The 26,433-nt window shown below is 36.4% G+C and overlaps 1 protein-coding gene across 2 annotated transcripts in view; it reads left to right on the forward strand.

Moving 5' to 3' along the window:
* Window positions 1–26,433, forward strand: part of ZC3H7A (zinc finger CCCH-type containing 7A) — a 64,992-nt gene that overhangs the window by 21,636 nt on the left and 16,923 nt on the right. For both annotated transcript variants that reach the window (XM_043973381.1, XM_043973389.1), the window contains 11 exons: window positions 2,771–2,810; window positions 3,956–4,153; window positions 5,848–6,006; window positions 6,250–6,330; window positions 6,426–6,461; window positions 6,714–6,747; window positions 7,166–7,449; window positions 12,961–13,159; window positions 14,681–14,745; window positions 15,256–15,442; window positions 23,019–23,180. In XM_043973381.1, coding sequence (XP_043829316.1) covers window positions 2,771–2,810; window positions 3,956–4,153; window positions 5,848–6,006; window positions 6,250–6,330; window positions 6,426–6,461; window positions 6,714–6,747; window positions 7,166–7,449; window positions 12,961–13,159; window positions 14,681–14,745; window positions 15,256–15,442; window positions 23,019–23,180 — 1,445 coding nt within the window. The remainder of the gene's footprint in view (window positions 1–2,770; window positions 2,811–3,955; window positions 4,154–5,847; window positions 6,007–6,249; window positions 6,331–6,425; window positions 6,462–6,713; window positions 6,748–7,165; window positions 7,450–12,960; window positions 13,160–14,680; window positions 14,746–15,255; window positions 15,443–23,018; window positions 23,181–26,433) is intronic.

Genomic DNA, 26,433 nt, shown 5'->3' on the forward strand with positions numbered 1-26,433 from the left:
CAATTGCAAAGTCCTGTTAAGCCTTTCATGATATCATTTGCATCCATCTCTTCCTGGTTTTGTTCTTGCTATTAGCACCTTAACTTAGGTGCTTATTACTTTTTGGGGGGGTGGCAATGGGGGTTAAGTGACTAGCCCAGGGCCACACAGCTAGTAAGTGTCAAGTGTCTGAGGCTAGATTTGAACTCAGGTCCTCCTGAATCCAGGGCCAGTGCTTTATCCACTGCGCCACCTAGCTGCCCCTGGTGCTTATTACTTTTATTGTCTCTAGCTGGTCTCCTATCTCTAGTCTCCCTTCTTCAGTCCTTCTTAAATACTACTACCAGAGTAATTTTCCAAATAGCCAACTCTGATCAAGTTATTGTCTGTCAGAAAGAATGCAGTGGTTCCTCTAGCACTGTTTCATACATTTGGGGAATCTTAGCATTAGAAGGGATATTAGATATCTTTAGGTCCACCTTTTATCCACGATATGAATCCCTTTTACAGCATCCCTTATAAATGGGCATCCAACCTTGGTTCAGTCACTTTCATTAGTGAAAAACTATTATATCACAAAGGAAAGAGAGAATAAGCATTTATATAATAGTACCTACCATTTGACACAGGCACTGTGGTAAGCATTTTTATTTTTACAGATATTATCTAATTATTTCAGATGGTTCTCTATTCCATTTTTTAACAACTCTAGTTGTTGGGAAGTTCTGTTTTTGTGCTAAAATTTGCCTCCCTGTAATTTCTGTTCATTGATCCTTGTTCTGTCTTCCAGAACCACGTATTTAAATATGTAATTTGTAAATGCTTTACAGATAACTCATTTGATCCTCACAATAGTCTTGGGAGCTAAGTGCTATTATTATCCCTGTTTTACAGTTGAGGATACTGAAGCAAACAGAGGTAAAGTGTTTTGTCAGGGGTCACACAGGTAGTATCTGAGGCTGGATTGATTGAATGTCTGAAACTATTTACTGAACCACCTAGTGTTTTCAGCAGTAAATGAATTTGCAATAAGCCCTAATGATGTAGTCTAGAATTAGAGGCTCTCCGTGTTCTGATTCCACCCTGTATTTCCAGACTTGTTGCACATTATGCTTCATATATTCTATTCTCTGGGTATAATGGACTGTTCAGCCATTGCTTGAACTTGATTTGTCCTCTCCTACCTCTATGTGTTTGCTTACATTATCTGCCCCCTACTAGTCTAACTTAGGTAATATTTCATTTATTTGTGTGAAATCTACCTAGTTAGATTGTAAATTACTTGACGGAAAGAACTGTATCTCTATGTCTTATCAGAATATCTTGCTTATGGTAGATGTATGTGTGCTTGAGTTGGGTGTTTGTCCTTTTATAAATTGTAGTTTTAGACATTATTGTCCTTCCTATTATTTACTTTCTGTACTCTCATATCAATTTTAAGTTGACACAGATCCTTGCTTTCCTATTTGTGTTTGGAATTAGTCTTTTTGTATTTTCTAAAACATTGGATTAAAGAATGTAAAGATGCTCTAGTTAACTCATGAAAACAGTTTTACTGAATGAAATTTTTTTTTTTTAGTGAGGCAATTGGGGTTAAGTGACTTGTCCAGGGTCACACAGCTAGTAAGTGTTAAGTGTCTGAGGCCAGATTTGAACTCAGGTACTCCTGATTCCAGGGCTGGTGCTCCATCCACTGCACCACCTAGCTGCCCCCATTGAATGAATTTTGATGAAAAAATATTTTGAGGTTATTTTTTTCATTTATTTTCTCTTCACTTGCTAGAGCAAAAGTCTTATTCATATAATGATACTTGTCAAAACGTAGGCAACTGAGTTGTTCTCTGAAAGCAACCAGATTAGTGTAATGAATTACAGAGTGATGGACTCTTGTAGTCTTCTAAAGTTAAAATCTCAGATTTAGAAATTAATTTAAAACCTCTTGCTTCCAAACATTGAATCAGATAAAAATAAGTGTATGATTTTATGTTGTCTTTAAATTTTTTCTTTACATTTACATTTTCTTTACATTTTGAAAACTATCCTTTTCTTTTTTTCTTTTTTCATAAAAGTATTTTATTGTTTTCCAGTTACATGTAGAGATGGTTTTCCACATTTTTTTTTTTTTAAGATTTCTAGTTTCAAATTTTTCTCCCTTCCCCCTCCCCAAGACAGCAAGCAATCTGATATAGGTTTTATATGTACTATCACATTAAACATATTTTCTGCATTAGTCATGCTGTGAAAGAAGAATCAGAACACAAGGGGAAAACCTCAAAAAAGAAGAAGAACAACAAAAACAATAGAAATAGTATGATTCAGTCTGCATCTAGATTCCACAGTTTTTTTTCCTGGATTTGGAGAGCATTTTCCATCATGAGTCCCTTTAGACTTTTTTTTTTCTTCTTTTTTTTTGGTGGGGCAATGGGGGTTAAATGACTTGCCTAAGGTCACACAGCTAGTAAGTGTCAAGTGTCTGAGGCCATATTTGAACTGAGGTCCTCCTGAATCCGGGACCGGTGCTTTATCTACTGCGCCTTAGCTGCCCCATGCCTTTTCTTTTAATAGTTGCTTCCAGTATATTTTGAAAGACACAAATTCTACATTTTTAGAATTTTTGGCTATAGGAGTGAAATGTGAGTAGTGATTTTAAAAAATAATTCAATGTAATTGTTTTCTTAACATAGAAATAAGCTTAGTAACTTTAATGTAAAATTGAAGACTAGCAAAGTAAATTCTGGAACAGACTGGTAATGAAACCTATGGGGAAATTAATTTTGTTTCTCTTTCTTAGGTCACCTTTGCCATACCGAGGAACACAGGAACAGTATGAGGTAATAGCTGCTTGAAAACTTCAAAGTTTGATTGCTTTGTACATCAGTGTTGATATGAGGGAACAAATTTTTTTTCATACCTGATACTTTTTTATTTCTGTATTTTGTCCTTTCTAATATTCTTTCTTTCTTTCTTTTTTTTAATTTTTAAAATTGTTTTTGCTGGGCAATTGGGGTTAAGTGACTTGCCCAGGGTCACACAGCTAGTAAGTGTTAAGTGTCTGAGGCCAGATTTGAACTCAAGTCCTCCTGAATCCAGGGCCAGTGCTCTATCCACTGCACCACCTAGCTGCCCCTAATATTATTTCTTTTTATAAAATCTTTGAAAACTAATTAAAGACTGCCACATCTAGCATTTCAGTTTTTTACTAAAAACAAATGTGACAGCATTTTAAAATATCTTTTTAGAAGTAAGGTAGAATTTTTTTCTTATTTTATTCAGATATAAATAGGAGGTAAATTAAGGAAGATGCTAAGAGGGGAGGAGGAAAAGGCTATCAAGAAAGGGGACTTCACAGTTAGAAAAAAGAAGAAAGCAGTGATAGAAGGGAGCCCAGTATCTACACATACTGCCTTTAAAGTCCAAATGTGGATTTTTCTGTTTTTGAAGTTCTTGATCTCTTTAAGTACCATGTATTTTTTAGTCGTAGGAACTATTCATAAGAATGTATTAGCACATCTAGATTAATAGACTTTTAGGGCTCATTGCTTTTTTTTTTTTTGACTTAGAATTTTATTTTTCCCAAATTACATGTAAAAACAAATTTCAACATCAATTTTCAAAACTTTGTGTTCCAAATTCTCTTTCCCCCTCAAGAACTCAAGCAATTCAATATAAGTTATACATATGTACTCATAGGGCTCGTTGCTAAAGCAATGATTATTCATTTCCATTTTATTAATTTTGTAGATTAGAGAACAGACAGGTAGAAGCTGAGTGACCAAAGTTGCTTATAGTCTCACTTATAAGCCAGATTTCCTTGCTGTCCTGCTATCAATAATTCACTTGGATGATCTTGTACTTTTTGGCTGTTAATAAAGTTCCTGTAATAATTTTTGCATAAATGATCAATTTTATCAAGTTGTGCCTCCTAAAATATTAATCATTATATAATATTGCCTTTTGAAATTTTCTCCTTTTTTAGGTGTTTTTATGGACACTTATAAGAAATCTCTTTAATGAAGGAAATGATATATATCAAGAATGTGACTGGAATGGTTCTTTAAGTCAGTATACAGAAGCTTTAAACATAGCTGATTATGCAAGGTCTGAAGAAATTTCAATTTCTAATGAAATATTAGAAAAGCTGCATATAAATCGAATTGCATGCTATTCAAATATGGTAAGTTGTTAAATTTTTTAAGGTGAGGAAAAAAATATTCCTGTGGAAAGCTGATACAGTATAAAATACTTTCAGAAGTAATGCAGGATGTGATCCTGGGCAAGTCACTTAACCCCAATTGCCTCACCAAAAAAAAGAAGAGGACAGAAGTAATGCAGGAGCTATGAAAGCCAATTTCTCCCATTTTCCTTATTTACTTTCTTCTCAGGGGAATCATACTAGTTTTTATAAGTAAACAAGCTTAGGGGGCAGCTAGGTGGTGCAGTGGATAAAGCACGGGCCCTGGATTTAGGAGGACCTGAGTTCAAATCCGGCCTCTGACACTTAACACTTACTAGCTGTGTGACCCTGGGCAAGTCACTTAACCCCCATTGCCCTGCCAAAAACAAAACAAAACAAAACAAAAAATAAGTAAACAAACTTAAAAGAAAGTTTTGACCATAATGTTGAAATATTTTATAATATAAATGCCTCAATTATTATTTCACTCTGGAAATGGCCCATATGTAGGGATTTTGAGGATGTATTTGTATGGGGAGAAACTTTATTAGAACATGCTCCTATAGTTCAGCACTGATTATTTTATTTTGTACCTGATTGAGATTTCATTTAACTTAATGATCTGTTTGGTCATCTCTCCTCATTAGGAGCTCTTAGCACATCAACAAACATACCAGAAAGACAACAACACAAAAACAAAGCACAATTAATCTCATAAATTAAACTGTCACCATACAAAGAATAATTAGTCTCATAAATAATTAGTCATAAAATGTCACCATTTTGGTATATAGCCTCCTTTTTATGTGTGTGTGTGTGTGTGTGTGTGTGTGTGTGTGTGTGTGTGTGTGTGTGTTTTAAATTAATTAAATAATTCTTTAACTAGTTCTGTTATGCAGTGTATATAAAGTGTTAGAATTGGATTAAGGAAGATATGAGTTTGAATCTTGTTTTAGACATGTCCTACATGTGTGACCCTGGGCAAATCATTTGACCTCTCTATTTCCTTATGAGTAAAATAGGATTAATCATAGCATCTCTCTAACAGGGTTGTTTGGGGGATCACATGGGACAACATATATATGTAAAGCAATTTTTAAGTTTTAAATTAATACATAAATATTAGTTATTAACCAAACCATGAATTTTATAAAAAAAAATGTGACTAAACTTATTTTCTGGTGTCAATGGACATTGGTCAATAGATGAAAAATATTTAATATAATGGAATAAGCACTGGATTAGAATCTGAAGGCCAGGATACAAGTTCTAACTGCCATGGCCTACCCCTATGATTTTTGCCAAATCCCTTAACCTTTTTGGCCCTTAGTTTGCTTATCTATAAGTGGTGAGGAAGTTAGATTAGTTGGCCTGATTAAGTGCCTTCCAGCTCTAAATCTATGATTCTTTGTTTATTATCGAAATACATACTTAATGATTTTCTTAGTTTTATAAATAGATCAGCAAGTGGATCCATCATTTCTTTTGTTTTGATATTCAATCCCTGCAAAGAATAAAAAAATAACTTTGAAGGAAAAAAAGCATGTGGTAGATTCAGACATTTTAAAAATGTAAATTTGTAGTTGACTGACTTTGTAGTACTTAGTAATTTAGCATTTTATAGATTTAGTGTTTTATGAATATTTTGATATAAGTGCATGATTAATTTTAAATGTTCTTATCTTGTCATTTAGGGATTGAATGATAAAGTTCTAGAAGACTGTGATAAAGTTTTAAGTTTAAATCTTAATAACTGTAGAGCCCTCTATCGGAAAGCTAAAGCCTTAAGTGATTTAGGAAGATATAAAGAAGCTTATGATGCTATAGCAAAATGTTCCTTGGCAGTGCCTCAGGTATGGAATTAAAAAAAAATTATTTGTTTATAATAGAAAGATTCATTTCTCATAAAAATTTTTGTCACAATCCAGACTACTTAAATAATTTAAATGTTGAGTTCATCCAGTTTTAGTTGGTTATAAGTATTAAAGCAAGCATATTGCTGGAAAATGGTTTCCAGTTATTTTTCATGTTTCTCATCATCTTCTGTTGTTTCCACTCCTTTCTTTCTTCTCTCAGTTTACCTCTTGTCTTTTCAGGATGAGTGTGTAATAAAACTAACTCAAGAATTAGCCCAGAAATTAGGATTTAAAATAAGGAAAGCATATGTAAGAGCAAAGGTAAGGTAAAGGATTCTATTTTTGATACATTGGCTTTTATTTTCTAACTTTTAAGTCAATTTTGTTTTAAATTTAGTATATTTAATTTATTTCAGCTCTCAAATGCAACTCCGGGGGAAGTAGCAACCAAGGTAAAGTTAAAGCTTATTCCAAAAATAAAATGATAAAATTTTCCTTTAATTTGAAATAGCAATTAGTATTTTCACCTGCAATATTTTTAGTGTCTTTTCTTACAATACAATATTCCAGAATTTTATTTTCCAATTGTTTTCCTATGACAGGTTCATTAAATAATGCCCAATACCATAAATTGTACACAAAAAACCTTCAAGTAATGAATGAATACTCTAAAATATTAACATATTATTTGCTTTATTTTCTAGGGTTCAAAGAGCTCTATAGAAGATATAGAGTTAGGTAAGCTTTGAGCTATTGTACCAAAAAGAAAGCATAAATTTTACAAGTCATATGAACTATAAAGTATTATCAAATTAAATTGCTATGTTCATCCTTATGTGTAAGTTCCATAAAACTTTCTCTTTATATCTATATCTATACGTGTATATATGCATATATATATATTTGGTGGTGGTACTAGGAAACACTTGGCTATATGTTGAAAACGTAGGTTATTCACAAGTGAAATAACCAACCTTTCAATAATTAAGAAATATCTTTTTAATTATACCTCCCCTTCCCCTCCCCCCCATTCCATTTGTCTTTTGGCACTTGTCTGTTAGGATGAATGGTATGGAATATTAGGAATATTTACTGATAAACAGCAAATGAGATGAGATTTTTAAAAAAACAACAAACAACTCTTTTACTGTTACAGATTTATCAGATCCAAAACAAGAAGCTGCTCCTGTTATTTCTCTACTCCCTCCTGACTTTGTTCCTGAATTATCAAATGAATTGGCTTCAATTCCTATTACACCTTTAACTCCAGTTTTACCATTACAAATGGAAAAGAGTCCTTTGCCTTCTGCCATGTTGGCAAATGGGGGAAAGATTTCCTTTACTTTGCCTGAAACATATTTAGATGATGGAGATATTGTCCTTGGTGATGAAATAGATGAACTACTTGATTCTGCACCAGAAGCTGATGAAGCTATTTTGGTAAATTTAAAAATTCTGCTTACTTTCTTTCTGTAAAGGTGGGATCAGTAACATTTTAAAAATAATATAAATTAGCAAGAATCTGTACATTTTGTAGGTTAAGCTTTAGGTTTCTTTTCTTTAAAATTAGTTCTCTTTAATAATAACACTTGGATGATTTTAGTATTTTTCCACTTTTGCAAAAGACATATTACCTATTATAGTCATGTTTCCAAGCCATGTGATATTTGACAAGGTCACACTGGTTGAAAGGTAAGGATCAAAACAGTATGAACACGCAGTATGAACAGTATGAAAACACAGTTTTATTGGTAACACCCCATTAACCTCAATCAGAAGTGCCCAAGAGATAGGTTTGTTAATCTTAAACTTTTCATTTAAAAACTTTTACCTTTCTTCTTCTTTCCATCTTCTGGCGTTACACCCTTTCCAATACTAATTGTCCTTTCATTCATACCACCTGACTCATTGAAGGATTTGGAATACCCTGTTACTTTTTCCAGATTCTTCCTCTATTACCATCAGTTAGTAATCTTTTCTCTTTTAAGGTTCACACTATTCAAATTCATCACCCAATTCAGATCCTGGCAGTCCTTATCTACTGATCTGCTCATAATCTTCCCTCTCAACTGAACCTTCCCCTCCCCCCCTTGGATTAAGGACTTCAACATATATTGTTATACTCTTTCAAATACCCATACCTTCTAATTTCCTAGTATACTCAATTCTTATGACCTGCGGTCCTCCACTTTAGCCACACAGAGACAATTTACCCTTGATCTTACCATCATCCACAAGTATTCTACTTCCATATTTATAAACTGAAATTCCTTTATGTGATCAAAATCTTTTATTATTCCATCTTTTCCTTTGCTTTACAATGCCTTATCCTGTTACTCAAACTTAGTGTTGTTTTAGTCTTTCCACCCCTCAATTCTTTCCCAAGCTATCACCTCTGCATTGATTATATTGTCCTCTGTATTGACCACTTTGGTGAATCACTTCAACTCTACAGTATCCTCTACTTTAGACTGATTAGGTTCGCTTTAAATATGTTACATAATCTTATCTGGACCCTCAGTGCAGCAAGGTAAACTTTTGGACCTCCCTGATCAATTTGCTATCCTATTCATTTATGGGAGCTGTTCTAAGTGTTCTTCTCTCTCCTCAGTTTCCCCACAGCATTCCCTTTACCTGCCCTCTCAGTGGAGGAGCTCACCTCATACTTCACTGAAAAAGCTCTTTCTTCTATCTCCATCCTTATATTGTGTCATTCAGACTTTTTCGTCCCTGTCTCACATGAAAAGGTGGCTCTTTTCCTTGTCAGTATTCTAAACTCTTTAGGCAGCTAGCTGACACAGTAGATAAAATGCTGGTCCTGAAATCAGGAAGACCTAAAGTTCAAATGCAGCCTCAGATACTCATGAGCTGTGTGACTCTTGGCAAGTCATATGATTTCTGATGGCCTTAATTTCCTCAACTATAAAATGGTAATAATAATAGCATCTACCTCTCAGGGTTGTTATGAGACTCAAATGCAATAAAGCACTTCCCTGGATCTTCATCCAGGTGATGTCCACTAACTGTGGTTATCCCTTGAGATTCTGTCCTGGTCCCACTTCTCTCCTCCCTCTGTATCAGGGGATCTTAACCTGGGGGTCCATGAACTGGTTTTTAAAAAATACATTGATGTCAATATAATAAAATTCCTTTGTAATCCTATGTGTTTTTATATTTTTTGCATATTTCTTAGAAGGAATCCATAGACTTTACTAGACAGCCAAAGGAGTCCATGACAAAAATGAGGTTAAGATCTCCTCTTATATTCCTTTACTCTTAGTGATCTGATTGACACCTATGGCTTCAATGATTTATCTCTATGCAGGTGTTTCTCTTAGCTATATATCCATCCCTATTCTCTTTCTTAAGGTAGTCCTGTATTACCATTTGCCTTTTGGACATCTGGATGTCCTGTTGGCTTCTCAAACTTAATGTGTCCCAAACAATGAATTATTTTTCTCCCCTAAACTTTCTCCTCTTCACAGCTTGCCTATTTATTTTTTTTTTGTTAATGTATGAGGTATTTTATTTTTTCACAGCTTGCCTATTAATTCTGAGGATAAAAACATTGTCATCCTCAATTCCTCATTTGTCTTGTCATTTGAACCTGTACAGCATGTCTCATATAACCTATTCTCTCAGGGCAGCTAGGTGGTGCAGTGGATAGAGCACTGGCCCTGGAGCCAGGAGGACCTGAGTTCAAATGTGGCCTCAGACACTTAACACTTACTAGCTGTGTGACCCTGGGCAAGTCACTTAACCCCAATTGCCTCACTAAAAAAACAAAAACAAAAAACAAACAAAAAAACCCCCCAAATAACCTATTCTCTCTATTGACATATCCATCACACTGGTTCAGGTCCTCATTGTCCCACTTCAAGTCTCTTCCCCACTTTCACTCTCTTCCTAAAATGCAGGTCTGATCTTGTCTCCATTACCCTCTCACTTGTAACTCTAGTAGAACTTTATTATCTTTAGGATCAAATATAAAATCCACTGTTTGGCATCTAAAGCCTTCTTGTTATTCCTTGATCATGACACTTCATTTCCTGACTCTAAGTTTTTTCACTTTTTATCCTTCATTCCTAGAATGTCCTTCCTCCTCACTTCAACCTGCTGTTTTTTCTGACCTTTTTCAAGATTAAACTACCATTTTCTACAGGAAACCTTTCTTGGTCTCCATTGCTAGTGTCTTCCCATTGAGATTATGTTCCACTTACAATGTACATGTTATGTTTGTACATAGTAATTTATATATTGTCTCCCTCATTAGAATGTGAGTGCTTTGAAGATAGGGACTATATTCTTGCTTTACTTTGTATTTCCTGGGTTTGGCTCATAGCTTAAGAAATGTTTAATGAAGGACTATTGCTTATAACAAATTATCCAGGATAGTAGCTCTTATCTCCAGAGTTCATAGTCTTATATAAATCCACATCATCTCATCTCCATTTATATTTCTTTTTTTTCTGGTTATCTTTCAAATGATCAAGGCCTTCTCGGTCTCTCTCATAAATTAAGATTAAAATCCATGTTGGCTAGGGAGGGATGCCATGGAGGCCTCTGGGAAACAAAGGGAAAAATATCAAGCAATGGATCTCTTGAGAATGGGAGTTTAAGGACTTATATTTTGTGTCTTTTTCCTAGGGTCTCATTTACTTTACAACCATTCTAGAAATAAATTGGGGATGGCAAACTATTTAGAATATAATCCCAAAGTGTAGTTACAGTAATAAACATAGAATCTTTACATAAAACATAGACTTAGAACTAAATCCATCTAAATGGGTATTTTCCTCAAATGTTGCCTCTTTACATGACAGTCAGATTTTAATACTGCATGTTATTAGTACTTCCTGACCTTATGGGCCTTATTCAACTTCATAGAACTGTTCCCAGAAGACTTTTTCCCCCTCACATGAGCACTTTGGGGATATATAAATAACCCTACATAAATGTTGTTGTTATTACAGGCAAAAATGAATTGAACTTTTGGATAAAATAACATTTACATTGGGGCAGCTAGGTGGCACAGTGGATAGAGCACTGGCCCTGGATTCAGGAGGACCTGAGTTCAAATTTGGCCTCAGACACTTAACACTTATTAGCTGTATGACCCTGGGCAAGTCACTTAACCCCAATTGCCTCACCAAAAAAAAAAATAACATTTGCATTCCATTAGATAGTCCCATAAATCCTTTTTTATCTTGCCTGTAGATTTACTGATATTTTAAATCTGCATTTCAAAAACCTCCAACTTGGTCAGATGATTTCTAGTTATTCTTTGATTTAAGCTTTGTATCATGTATACTTAATATAATGACTTTTCTAAATGTTATCCCTTTTATATTCAAAATTATATGCTATAAAGTATATGTAAGCACATAAATATAATGGTATTCGTAATTCCTTTCAAATCCTCTTCTGATCTACTTGGATAGAGTATCTCAAACTATTCTTGTGGAAAAGATGGAGATGAATAAATTAGACAATGATACAATTAAATGTATTAAAAACTAGTTAGATGGCAGAACTCAAAGAATAGTTGTTAATGTTTCAGTGTCAGTGTGACAGTAGGTCTCCATTGGAATACCCTAAGGATCTGTGCTTGGCCTTGTTCTGTTTTATATTTTTATTAATTACTTGGATAAATGCAATTTGTAGGTGACAGAAAGTTGGATGAGGTAGGAAACATATTGGATGAGAGTTGGAATCCAAAAACATTGGCATCAGGCAGAATCTAATAAGATAAAATTAAATTAGTGATAAATGTAGAATCTTGCACTTGGGTACAAAAAAATTAATTTCACACATACAAGGTGGGGAAGACATAGTTAGATAGCAGTTAAAGATATAGGATTTTAGTAACCTGCAAGCTATTTGGGTCAGCAGAATGATGTGGCAGCCAAAATAAATGTGGTCTTATAAGGCATTAAGAGAATCATAGGTTTCAAGAATAGGAAGAGGGGCAGCTAGGTGGCGCAGTGGATAGAGCACTGGCCCTGGAGTCAGGAGTACCTGAGTTCAAATCCGGCCTCAGACACTTAACACTTACTAGCTGTGTGACCCTGGGCAAGTCACTTAACCCCAATTTCCTCACTAAAAAAAAAAAATAGGAAGATAAAAGTGTCACTGTATTCTGTCCTCATCAGGCCTCATCTGGAGTATTATGTTCAGTTCAGGGTACAACACTTTAATAAAAACATTAATGGGGCAGCTAGGTGGCGCAGTAGATAGAGCACCGGCCCTGGAGTCAGGAGTACCTGAGTTCAAATCTCACCTCAGACACTTATCACTTACCAGCTGTGTGACCCTGGGCAAGTCACTTAACCCCAATTGCCTCACTAAAAACAAAAACAAAAACAAAAACAAAAACATTAATTAACTATATGTATACTTATAGTTAACTATTATAGGATTGTTAGGATGTACCCCCAAATTTCTTCATATTTATTATTTGTCATTATCCATATACCATGGTCTACTCATTTCCTTTCTGTTGCCTAGGAAATAAATAGGCTACAGATTAACAGCTTTTCTATTTAGATAAAACAGCTTGAGACAGACTTTTATTTGAAATTATATCCCTGGGATATGTTTCTAATAGTAAAATTAGTAGGACAAATCTGTGATCAGTTTGGTAACTCTTATTCTGTTACCAGGTTGATGCATGTCATTGCAATCGTTTTGTAAAGCAATCTTTTTGTAGAGCAATCTTCTTTTCTCATAGCCTCACCACCGTTGACTTTTGTCATTTGTATTTGTTTTTGTCAGTTAATTTTATTGGTGTAAAGTATTATTTCATGATAATTTAAATTTGATTTCTTTGTTTTTGTGAGAGTGAACACTTTCATATGTTGTATATCACATCTCAAACAGTTTTAAGTCTTAAGTATTTTTCTTTGTGAGTATTTTGTAAAAATCCTTTTTTATTTTTGTTTTCTCCTTTAGACAGCCACAGTAGTCAGAGGAGCCATTCCAACATCTAGTGTAACTCCTAGCATACCTTTTTCTGCACCTTTATTAGGAACGTGTGCAGGGTATGTTCCTGCATCTTCCTTTTCAGAAATATATCCACAGCCTTTGACTTCATCATTGGAAGATTTTTGTTCTTCTTTAAATACATTTTCAATGAGTGACTCCAAAAGAGGTAAACATTGAGTCATATTTCAAATATTTCAAGTTTATTTTCAAAACAATGAAATTGTTATTTGGTAGCTTTTTAAAAAAAAACCAAAATACTTTCCTCCTGGTACTAGATACTAGGAAGACTTTTATTATTAGAGATTTAGATTTAAGTTTTAAAGTTATCTTTGCTTAAAATAGAAATTTTTATTGTAATTATCTGGATTAAGTTATTATATAGCTAATATTTTGTTTTTTGTCATTTCTGCCTCATTTCCCCAGAATGATTTATTCTGAAAATTGAATATAATATAGAAGTAGTTTAATAATATATGTATGTTGATTTGAATTAATCCCAAAAAAATCACTTTAATTTTAAATTTCATTCAAAGAAAAAGGGTGGGTCAGCTAGGTGGTATAGTGGATAAAGCACTGGCCCTGGATTCAGGAGGACCTGAGTTCAAATCTGGCCTCAGACACTTGACACTTACTAGCTGTGTGACCCTGGGCAAGTCACTTAACCCTCATTGCCCCACAAAAAACAAACAAACAAACAAAAACCCATAAAGAAAAAGGATGAGACAAACTAGAAAAATCAGAATAACAGAAATAAAGAAAGGTCTGTTTCACTTGTTTAGGAGAGAAAAATTTGAAAGCTTTTGTATTGTGTTTAGAAACACAGTGAACTTTTAGATTTTTCCCTTCAAGCAAGACTATAGTGAGTTTTATAAGTGTTATATGTACTATAGGCAATTTAATAAGTGCCAAATTGGATTACTAAATTAGATATCACTAATAGAGAGAAAAACTTATTAAATGAAAACATTGTATTTTATACTTCATTTGTGTCTAGCCAGCAAATCAACCATGGAATTAGCTGCTATGGTGGCTGCTTATATTTTCAGGGACCCACTTAGTATTTGTCCTAACTGGGATTGTATGAATATAGGATTTAGAATTGGAAGAAAACTTAATGAACATCTCATCCAGTCCCTTCATTTTATAGAAGAAGAAAGCAAGTACTTGCCTAGGTTACTTTAAAAAGACATCAGTTATAATATTTTTATTTATAGATAGATGGCAAAACTAAACTGACCAGGCAACAGGTTTTGGAGAAGGGGAGAAAGGGAACAGGGCTTCACCATTAATGAGAGAAAGAAAAGGAAAACAACCACAAACTTTATGCATTGTTTATTATAAAATACACTTACATGCTTAATGGTTTTTAGAGAGGCACTCTTGTACTTTCCACGTTTGCCATTTTGGTGTTGTAATTCTTGATGGTATATCAGGCACATCTGGAAATTGCTACTCATTCATAAACTATTGGCATGATTTTTACGTGATTGGGTTCTGGAGGAAAGAACATATCCATTATAACAAGACGATTTATTACTTAGAATTTTGTAAAATTCAGTTTGCCTTGGAATTGAGATCTAAGAAGGCAAGTATGAAAAGAGATGCCTGCACTGAGTTACTAAATCACTGTTCTTATTGCATGATAGGAATAAAAAGTCCGTTGAAGCTTTTTTATTGTTATTTTTAGATCTGCCCACATCAACTTCTAGAGAGGGAGCACTGCTTAACAACAATAATTCTTCCATTTTACTTGTAAGTGCCTTTTATAAATGTGTTTATTGTAGAAGAATAGAAGGAGCTTAAGTAGTTGAATAAGTTGTCAAACAGTGGAGTTTGTTTATAGTGTGAACAACAATGTTCAAAACATGTTCTTTGGGGATTTTGGTTGTAAATCCCTTAAGTGTAGAATGGTCCTATCATACCGAATCATGCACTTTACTAGGCGGAATTCTTTAAGCATACATAAACTTTAAAGTATATAAAGACTTTATTATTAACAGGAAATTACTTTTTTATTTTTCAAAGAGAATGAAAAAATTAAAGTAATTATTCTAAAACAAACATTAAAAAAAACCATACCCCTAGAAATGGGAGTTTGAAGTCTAATTTTTTAAGTTTCAGGGGCTGAGTAGTAATCAGCATGAAGCATCAACATGTGCACTATTTATAGGGAGTTTGGTGTATTTTAGTGTTTTTTTTACAGTGATATTGAAATAATAAGCAGATGACAATATATCCTTAAATCCCTTATTTCTCTCACAGATGAATGGACCAGCTAGTTTGTTTGCATCTGAGAGTTTCCTGGGAATTTCAAGTCAACCTAGAAATGATTTTGGAAGTGTTTTTAGTAGTGGGTCTCCTAAAGTATCTCCATCTGTAGCTGGAAGAAATCCTCTTGAAGGATCTCATGAATTACGGCAAGCATGTCAGCTCTGTTTTATAAAATCAGGTAAGGATCAGACTATAGAAGAGATGGTATTCTCATAGAGGAATTAAAACTTGCTGTTGAAAACTGAGCTGATTTGATTAATATGTAGTAAAAAGCACTGAAACTGCTCTCTCCAAAGGTACCGTTGACACCTTACCAAATTCAATGGCTTTATCCTCAGTCCTCCTTGTTCTTGACCTCTCTGCAGCCTTTTCACCCTATTTTCCTTGATACGTATGTCTCTAGATTTTTTGGACACCACATTCTCCTGGTCCTCCTCTTCTCTATCAGACTGCTTCTTCTTAGTTTCCTTTGCTTGCTTCTTATCCAGGTCTGGACTTCTAGCACTAGGTGTCCCACCTGTTTCTGTCATGGATCCTCTTTTTCCTCTATACTATTTTATTTGGTAATTTCATCAACTCCCATGAATTTAATTAACCGTCTCTATGGTGATGATTCTCAAATCTACATTTCCTACCCCAATCTCTCTACTGACACCAATGTGGCATTTCCAAACTGCCTTTCAGACATCTCATGCTAGATGATCTGTATACATCTTAAACTCAACATGTCCAAAACAGAGCTTATTTTTCCCTCTAAATCCTCTCTTCCTCCTAACTTCCCTATTACTGTTGAGGGCAACACCATCCTTCAGGTCCCTTAGGCTGGCAACTTAGGTGTCATCATTGACTCCTCACTATCTCTCCCCATTTCCAAGGTTTGTTAATTTTTACCTTTGCAACATCTCTCAACTGTGCATGCACCCCCTTCCCCTAGCTTTCCTCTGATATTGCTACCATTTTGCTGCATGCCCTTATTGTCTCATGCCTGGACTTTTGAAATAGCCTACTGGTGGGTCCACCTGTCTCAAGTCTCTCTTCTTATTCCAGTCCATCCTCCCTTCAGCCACCAGTGATTTTCCTAAAGCATAGATCCAACCTTGTCACTCCCCCTACTCAGTAAACTCCTGTGGCTCCTCTTGCCTCTAGGGTCAAATGCAAAATCCTCTGTTTTGCATTCAAAACCCTTCTTGACATAGGCCCCACCTACCTTTTCAGTCTTCTTCTACCATACTCACAAACTCTTCAATCCAGTGACACTGCCCTCCTTGCTGTTCCGGAAGTGAGACATTCCATTTGAGAATTTTCTTTGGCTGTTCCCCATTCCCAGAATGCTCTCCCTCCTCAGCTCTGCCTCCTAGCTTCCCTGGTTTCTTTCAAGTCCCAACTAAAATCTCTTCTTCCTAAACCTTCTTAATTCTAATGCTTTTCTTCTTTTAATTGTTCTCCTACTTTTCCTGAATATAGCTTGTTTGTGCATATTTGTTTGCTTGTTTCCCCAGATGTTAAGCTTCTTGAAGGCAGGGACTGTCTTTTGCTTCTTTTTGTATCCCAAGCCCTTGGCTAATAATGTTTGCTGACTGACTGTAGTATAATTTGGAATAACCAGTAATCTTGAAAGAAGTTAGGGATCCTAACAGTTGGAAGTGAGCAAGAGAGTGTGTCCTAGGTATGGGAGAAAGGCTTTATGTACAAAGCCATTAAAATGGGTGTTGGGAACAGGAAGTCCATCTGACTAGAACACAAAGTTCAGGAAGGGTAGTAATGGCTACAGCAAAGCTTGAAAGGTACATTGAGGCAGGCTTGTGAAGGTCTTTAAGTACCAAACAGAGCACTTTATATTTGATACTAAAGGCAGTAGAGAGCCATTGAGGTTTTTTTTTTGGGGGGGGGTGGCAATGAGGGTTAAGTGACTTGCCCAGTGTCACATAGCTAGTAAGTGTCAAGTGTCTGAGGCTGGATTTGAACTCAGGTCCTCCTGAATCCAGGGCCAGTGCTTTATCTACTGTGCCACCTAGCTGCCCCTGGGGTTGTTTTAATATCAGAGTTACATGATTAGAACAAAACTTTAAGAAATTCACTTTGGTAGCTCTGTGGATGATGAATCGGAGTGCGAGAGACTTAAGGGAGAAAGACCACTTAGGAAGCTATTGCAGTGATCATGGTGAGAAGTGATGAGATTCTGAACTTGGGAGGCATCTCTGTGCATAGAAAAAAGGGGATGGATGCAAGAGCTTTTGTGTAGGTAGAAACAAAAATATTTGGAAGCTGATTAGACATATAGGGAGAGAAATTGAAGATAATGTCAATTGTGAGCTTGGGTGACCAGAAAGATGGTAGAAGATAAAAACAGTGAAATTTAGAAGATGGGTACAATTTGGGGAAAAGATTTGAATTGTTTTGGTCATGTTAGTGTGAGATGCTTACCAGAACATCTATAGTGTCCAGTAGGTAGTTGGAGATGTTCCATTGAAGCTCAGGAGAGAGACTTGGTGTGTGTGTGTGTGTGTGTGTGTGTGTGTGTGTGTGTGTGTGTGTGTGTGTGTAAATCTTGGTGTCATCTACATAGAGGTAAATTAACTTCATGGTAGCTGATGAGAACAGGTGAACAGGTATAGAGAAAAAAGAAAAGAGAGCCCAGGATGGACATATATGTGTATACCAAATATACAAAATTAAAAAGAAGGTCGTTGTGGGGGGCACTACCAGCTGGAGGTGTGCAATCAGAGCAGGTTTCATGTAGAAGGCAGCACTCAGGTTGGGACTTCAGAGAAGCTAGGGATTCTAAGAGTTGGCGGTGAGGAAGGAGTACATTACAGGTACGATGGAAAGCCTGCTGTACAGAAAGGTATACCCACAGTGGGGTGTTATATGGATGATATTCCAGGAAAGAAGATTTTGTAGGAGTCACCTGAAAGGAGAGCCAAGAGAAACTTGTCATGAACATTCAGAGAAGAGAGTATCCAGCAAGAAAAGGTGGACAACAACGCTGAATGCTGCAAATAGGTTGAGATATATATGTATAAGAAGAGAATATATATGTATAAGAAGAGAATAATGTCACAGGTTATTTTGAAATAAAGCATAACCTAAAAAGTAGTATATGCACTAAAAGGCAATCCTGGATATATAACTGGTCTCCTGCCATAACCACATTACATATTGCTGTGAACTTCTTGTTCCTACTTTTTTGGCAGAATAAGGTAGTATAGTTACTGTATTTCTTGGATTGGAAGTTTTTGTCACCAAGAAAAATATGGGCAGATGTATATATTTCATTTTACTTGTTTCTAATTATATCAGGTGTATGAATTACTTGTTAATTTTTCATGTCATAGGATCATATACTTAAAGCTAGAAGGGACCTGAAAGGCTATCTACATCTAGTTCAACCTCCTTCATTTTACAGATGAGGAAACTGAGGCCCAGAAGAGTTTAAGTGACTTGCTGAAGTTCATATAGTAAGTGGTAGTGCAGGATTTATGGCTGCATCACGAAGTGATGATCAGTAAATTTACCTTGTTTAAAGGAGTGAGTTTGAAGGGATATAAGCAGAACTTTATACTTCATCTGATAACATTCCATAACCTAGTTTAATATAGATCTATTACTTTAAAAAATTATTTGACCAAAATTGTGTACCAGACCTAGTCTCATAGACATTGTACAAAATAAAACCCATGTCCATGATCAAATTTATTTTTTAAAATTTTTCTTTCTTTCTTTCCTTCTTTCTTTCTTTCTTTCTTTCTTTCTTTCCTTCTTTCTTTCTTTCTTTCTTTCACTTGGACAATGAGGGTTAAGTGACTTGCCCAGGGTCAAACAGCTAGTAAGTGTCAAGTGTCTGAGGCCAGATTTGAACTTAGGTACTCCTGAATCCAGGGCCGGTGCTTTATCCACTGCGCCACCTAGCTGCCCCCTCCATGATCAAATTTAAGATCTGTGTGCCCATTTTCAAATTTAGGGGTGTGTGTGTGTGTTTTTATCATTTAATAAAAACCTATTTTTCTCCCTCCTACCTCCTCTCCTAAAAAGTCCCCGTTACCCCTCCCTCTCCCCCGATCCTTGTAACAAATGTGTATGGACCTGTTGGTGGACTTGGGAACTGATCCAGTCATTCTGGAGAGCAATTTGGAACTCTATCCACAGGGCTATAAAACTGTGCATTGCTTATCACCTCAGTGAGGGGGGAGGGAAGAGAGGGATAGAATTTGGAGCTCAAAACCTTAAATAAAAATGTTAGAAAAATGTTTAAAAAAGAAGAAAATTTATAGAAAAAAATCCCAAATATGCATAGTCTAGTAAAATGAATTCTCACCATATCCCAAAAATATATATCTCAATCTGCCCACAATTCTTTGACACTTCTGTCAGGAAGTAGGTAGCATATTTCACCTTGTTTCCTCTGGAATTGTTTTTGGTCACAATGTGCCCATTTTCATATATTACATCACATAAGGTTTAAACCCAGTCTCTGAACTAAGCAAATGTGAAAAGCACTTGTGTACTTTGCTGATAATCAGTTACATGAGAGGTTTATTTATTTATTTATTTTTTTGGTGGGGCAATGGGGGTTAAGTTAGTTTGGTTGAATTTGAATTAAATTCAGAATAGTTAATTTTAAATAGTTGCACTGGTATGTCCATTTATTTTTTACCTTAGTCTGGGTAGTAGATCTCTTTGTAGGAATATTATTTTTATAGTTTATATTTTGGTTATCTTTTTTTTTTGTTTTGTTTTTGGTTTGGTTTTTTTGGGCAATGGGGGTTAAGTCACTTGCCCAGGGTCACACAGCTAGTAAGTGTCAAGTGTCTGAGGCTGGATTTGAACTCAGGTACTCCTGAATCCAGGGCTGGTGCTTTAGCCACTGTGCCACCTAGATGCCCCTTAGTTATCTTTTAATAGCATACTTCTCTTTTTTTATCATAAAAGTATTTTATTATTTTCTAGTTACATGTAGAGATAGTTTTCAGCATGTTTTTATAAGATTTCTAGTTCCAAATTTTTCTCCCTCCCTTCCCTTTCCCCTCCCCAAAACAGCAAGCAATCTGATATAGGTTATATATGTACAATCACATTAAACATATCTGCATTAGTCAAATAACATACTTCTCATACAAGGATTTGTATACTGTGTTTAGGAATAATTTTAAAGGATTAGAATGTTGATGAATTGTTTACTTCATCTGTATGAATTTAAATTCCTTTGGTACAATCCAGCAAACACTGATTGTATACAATTCACTGTGCTGGGCCCCAGACAGTGGCACAAAGGTTAGATAAGTTAGTGTTTCTGCCCTCAAGGATCTTACCATCCACCAGGTGCTTGTGATGCTTATTATTTTGTATGGTAGTTATTCTATCATATTTATTATTGGGTAAGCAGCATTATATGGATTCTGATGTGATTATTGTTTGTTACCAACTGGAGAAATCAGAAAGTCAGTCCTGGCAGAGCTGGCATTTAGGTTGGGCTTTAAAGGAGGATGATTAGAAATAAAAGTCAAGGGTTCTTAACCTGGGGTCTGTGAATTTGTCTAAAGATTGGGAAACAGAATCCAAATTAAGTGTAGAGGATGCTTGGTTCCAAGCAATTGGGGGATGTATTTAGGAAGTTTTGTGAATGCTTTTTCATGGTCTAAGGCTATTTGGTCAATTCCATATAATTCCTTTCCTTTATAATCCTATGTGTTTTATTTTATGCATTTAAAAAATTATTCCATGACGTTCCTAGGATTTACTAGACTTCTAAAAGGTTAAGAACTCCTGTTTTAGGGGCAGCTAGATGGCACAGTGGATAGAGCACCGGCCCTGGAGTCAGGAGTACCTGAGTTCAAATCCGGCCTCAGACACTTAACACTTGCTAGCTGTGTGACCCTGGGCAAGTCACTTAACCCCAATTGCCTCACAAAAAAAAAAAAAAGAACTCCTGTTTTAGACTGAAAGTAGGGGATTAAGACAAAAGAACAGTCAGGAAAATGGAGGTTGCTTTGTGATGGGGATTAGGTGTTTCAGTTTGAATGGAAAGTGGAAGGGAAATAATACTAGAGAAGACTAAAAATTCAGGGTGCTATCAGATTGTGAGAAAATTTTGAATGCCTGGCTAAGAAACTTATACTTACTTGACAGGCATGAGAATCCATTGTAGGGATTTGAACTGAGGAGTTGCATAACCAGATCAATGCAAAAAGTAGATAAGGAGAAAATTCCATCTGGTGGGTTAAGCAAGCCTATTTTGAAAGAGAAGCATAAACAGTGGGTAGAGAAGTGGGAAGAAGACTCCTGGTAGAGAATATTTCATACACAGCCTGACTCACCCATTGGTTTTACATAACACTTTTTCTTCATTCAGAGAGATAGTTCACTGATTTGGGGGATGGGATGAATATCTGGAGACAAAAAATATCATATAACCTCATTTTTTTGTGTGTGTGTGAGGCAGTTGGGGTTAAGTGACTTGCCTAGGGTCACACAGCTAGTAATTGTTAAGTGTCTGAGGCTGGATTTGAATTCAGGTACTCCTGACTCCAGGGCCAGTGCTCTATCCACTGTGCCACCTAGCTGCCCAGCCTCATTGTTTTGTTTTGTTTTGTTTTTGTTTTTTGTTTTTTGTTTTTGTTTTTTTAGTGAGGCAATTGGGGTTAAGTGACTTGCCCAGGGTCACACAGCTAGTAAGTGTCAAGTGTCTGAGGCTGGATTTGAACTCAGGTCCTCCTGACTCCAGGGCCGGTGCTCTATCCACTGTGCCACCTAGCTGCCCCCTCATTGTTTTTTAAGGAAGATCTGGGGACCTGCTTCCCACCCCATCATCCCAACCATGTACAATTGTGTACAATTCACTGTGTTCACTTGTGCTTAACACATAGTAAGCATTGAATAAATGCATTTTATTCATTCACTCAGAGACCCCAGATGCTGATAATGGGGCTAATAATTTTATTTTTAGCCTTAGTATAGATACTGTGAAAGAGAACATACAAAGTGAAATATGCCTCCCCAAGCTCCCAGAGGGAAGAGCAAGTGAATGGCAGCTTGGTGAGGATCAAGTAGAGGGAGCTGTGTGGCACCAAAATTGAACAAGTAGAAAACTGACAAGTATACAACAATATATTTGGGAAGTATAGAGGATGATTGTTTCCAAGCTATCAGGGGACATATTTAGGAAGTTTTGTGAATGCTTTTTCATGGTCTAAGGCATTGTTCTGTCAAACAGTACAAAAAAATACTTGGCTATCTCCAAAAGAATATTGAAAATAAAATAAAACAAAAACCTAGGCTATCTCTTTTTAAAAGATGCTGTGGGAATTTCATTGTTTTGTATCTTAAGAAAAGCTATGTAATTGGAGAAAATTAAAAGGACAATTTAAATAATCAGTGAGATGGTGGTGCTGTTGTGTGAGGGTCTACTTGGATTTTTGGATAACAGATTCATATTGAGTTTTTTTATCTGTTTCCTTTTCCTTTTTTTTCCTTTTAGTCTGTTTAAAGTGTTGAGTATTATAAAACATGAACATTTTAATTAGTTCTTTCCTTATAAGGAAGGTGGAATGGTGTTGAAAGGTGTCTTGAGTAATCTGACATATTGCATTGTTACACTTTAGTTTGAGAGCTGTTTTTTAAAATTTCCATTTGGGAATAGATAATTTGAATATTTTCAGTGGGAATTAACAGTTGACATGCATTCTACTTTTATGTCAATTTATGATTGTAACTGGCTGAAAGCATTTAAAATTTTATATTTCTTTTTGTTTCTTTAGGTCCTAAATTAATGGATTATACCTACCTCCCTACTTTAGATCATAAATGTAAGAAAGACATTTTAATTGGTAGAATAAAGAATGTTGAAGATAAATCATGGAAAAAAATACGTCCACGACCAACAAAGACAAATTATGAAGGGCCTTATTATATATGTAAAGGTATTTTATTGTTATTATTATTCATTTGGTTGAATAAAGATAAGTGTTTAGTTACTGATAAAAATGGTATTGTATTTCAGAGTAAGCAATCTAAACATCTTGATTATACTTTTTTTTTTTTTATGTGGGGCAATGAGGGTTGAGTGACTTGCCCAAGGTCACACAGCTTTTAAGTGTCAAGTGTCTGAGGCTGGATTTGAACTCAGGTCCTCCTGAATCCAAGGCCAGTGCTTTATCGACTGTGCCATCTAGTTGCCCATCCCTTGATTATACTCTTAATGAGCAAAAAGAGAAATAAAAATAGCTGTGAGGTAGTGCAGTGGATAAAGCATCAGGCTTGGAATCAGGAAGACCTGAGTTCAAGTTTTGCCTTGTCTACTCAATAGTTGTGTGATTCTGGGCAAGTCACTTAATCTCTGTCTGCTTCAGTATCCTCATCTGTAAACTGAGAATAATAATAGCACCTACTTCCCAGGGTTGTTGTAGGAATCAAATGAGATAGTGATTTTTTAAAACTCTAAGCACTATGTAAGTGCTATAGATTATAATTACTATTACTACTACTAATTATTATATCCATCCTTTGGTGGCAGAAAATCACCTTTGTCACTCTTTTAAAGTTAGTAACTAGAAAAAGTTATTTGGAGTGAGTTCTTAATATTTTATTATGTTTGCCATGGTGTTTAGGTTCTTTTGTATGTGTTTTATAGTCCATATATAGTAGGCTTCTGCCAGTCATGGACGACCATGGATCAGCGCCTTGAAGAGCCACAGGCCACAGTGTGGCTTTGCAGTCTGATACGGGAGCCACAGCTCCTGCTGCAACGAGGACATCGGAAAACTGCGCTCTCTGTTGCCCGTCGGTTCCTGCGTCTCATTCGTTTTTCTTCCTCCAGAGCTTGGAGGCCCACCTCAGCTGCAAGCAAACTGCTCCTGAGTACTGAACTCCATTGGGCGAGGTCCTTGGCCATCTCCTCCCAGCTGCCAGTGTCTATTCCCAGAGCCCTCAAGTCTTGCTTGCATTCATTTCTGTATCGAAGCTGAGGGTATCCAGCAGGTCTTTGGCCTGAGGCTAACTCTCCATAGAGTAGGTCTTTAGGAATGTGCCTATCTTGCATGCGGTGCACATGACCGAGCCAGCGCAGCTGTCTTTGTTTCAGTAGCGTGTGGATGCTCGGAAGTTGCCTGTGTTGGAGCACTTCTGTGTTGGTGATCCTATCTGACCAAGATATGCCAAGGATGTGCCGAAGGCAGTGCATGTGGAAGTTGTTAAGCTTCTTCTCTTGTCTAGTGTATGTAGTTCATGTTTCGCTGCCATACAGTAAGGTACTCAGGACGAATGCTCTATAGATGGCAAATTTGGTTCGTCTTGTCAGTTTACTGTTTGCCCGGACACGCTTGGAAAGCTTAGACATGTTTGAAGTAGCTTTCCCAATCCTCTGATTGATCTCAAATTGTCACTGACAATAGAGCCGATACGAGAATTGGCTTACAACATCCAACTGGTAGCTACTGATGTGTATCAATGGAGGTGACATAGCACTCTAACACATGACTTTCATCTTTTTAAGATTAATGGTTAGGCCAAAGTCTGTGCAAGTTTGGGAGAAGTGATCCATCAGGGTCTGCAATTCATGCTCTGAGTGACAGGCAAGTGCAGCATCATCGGCGAAAAGCAGGTCTCTAAGGGTGCTACCTCTCACTCTGGTTTTGGATCTCAGACGTGAAACGTTGAACAGACCTCCGTCCGACTGGGAATGCAGATAGATGCCATCAGTTAACGAACCAAAAGCATGATGTAACAGCATGGAGAAGAAAATTCCAAACAGCATGGGAGCAAGCACACATCCTTGCTTGACTCCGCTATTTATGCTGAATGCTTCAGAGGTGTTGCCTTTGAACTGTACGACACCCTGCATGTTGCAATGAAAGGAGTGAATCAGGCCATGGAGTTTAGGAGGGCAACCAATTCTCAAGAGAATTTCGAAAAGACCTTCTCTATTAACCGTATCAAATGCTTTGGTCAGATCTATGAAGGCAATGAAGAGGGGTTTTCTTTGTTCTCTGCACTTTTCTTGCAGTTGGTGAAGCAAGAAAATCATATCAATAGTTGACCTCCCTGCTCGAAAGCTTATGCAGTCTAAGCAAGATGACCTTGGCAAACATCTTCCCAAAGACGCTGAGAAGAGAAATTCCTCTGTAGTTGTTACAGTCACTCCTGTCTCCACTGTTCTTATAAAGAGTAACTATACGGCATCGCACATATCTTGTGGCACTTTACCTTCTTTCCAACACAGGCACAACAATTCATGCAGGGGTTTTAAGAGAACGTTTTTAGAGCATTTGATCAATTCAGCTGCGATACTGTCTCCACCAGGAGCTTTTCCACATTTTAGGATTTGTTGACCACAAAGGGATCTTAAGGACCCTCCCACCCTCCCTAGTTTGGCCAGCTAATTTGGTGGACTTTCTCTTACCCCCCACCCCCTTCCCTCATTTGCCTCATCTCCCTTGCTTTAAAGAGAAAAGCCGGCCCAGTTTAAAGGGCAACATGCTTGGATATTCTGCTTTCCCTTTGATTTCCATATATAAATGAGTCCCTGATGTACTTCAAGAATTATCTTGGAGGAGCTGGGTGTGGTAGTACATGGCTGTAATCCCAGATATTGATGAGGCTGATGCTAGTGAATGTCCTGAGCTCAGGAGTCCTGAGTTTCAGTGAACTAAGCCAATCAGATGTCTGCAGTAGAGAATAAATATAGTGAGCCTCTAGGAGTCGGGGAGCAGCAACTGGATTGTCTTAGGAGGGGAGAACCAGCCTGGGTCAGACAAAGAGGTCAAAGCTCCCATACTGATGATCATCATGAGACTGGGCTTGGGAGTAAGGTTCTTACATGTCCATGCAATATGAGATAGGGAGACCTAGCCCTCTAAAATAAATAAATAAACAAACAAAAAGAACTATCTCAATCCTATTGCCTCTGACTGGAGCTAAGCTGAATAATACCAGTGAAATGATCGAGGTATTGCTGAAACTCAGTAGCTTTGAGACCTTTGTTGTCCAGTGTTTAGAGATAAACACTCCTTTCAGAATGTTGATTTCAGGGGGCAGCTAGGTGGCACAGTGGATAAAGCACCGGCCCTACATTCAAGAGGACCTGAGTTCAAATTCAGTCTCAGACACTTGACACTAGCTGTGTGACCCTGGGCAAGTCACTTAACCCTCGTTGCCCCACAAAACAAACAAACAACA

Source organism: Dromiciops gliroides, chromosome 1 (assembly GCF_019393635.1).
Source record: "Dromiciops gliroides isolate mDroGli1 chromosome 1, mDroGli1.pri, whole genome shotgun sequence".
Taxonomy (NCBI): Eukaryota; Metazoa; Chordata; class Mammalia; order Microbiotheria; family Microbiotheriidae; genus Dromiciops; species Dromiciops gliroides.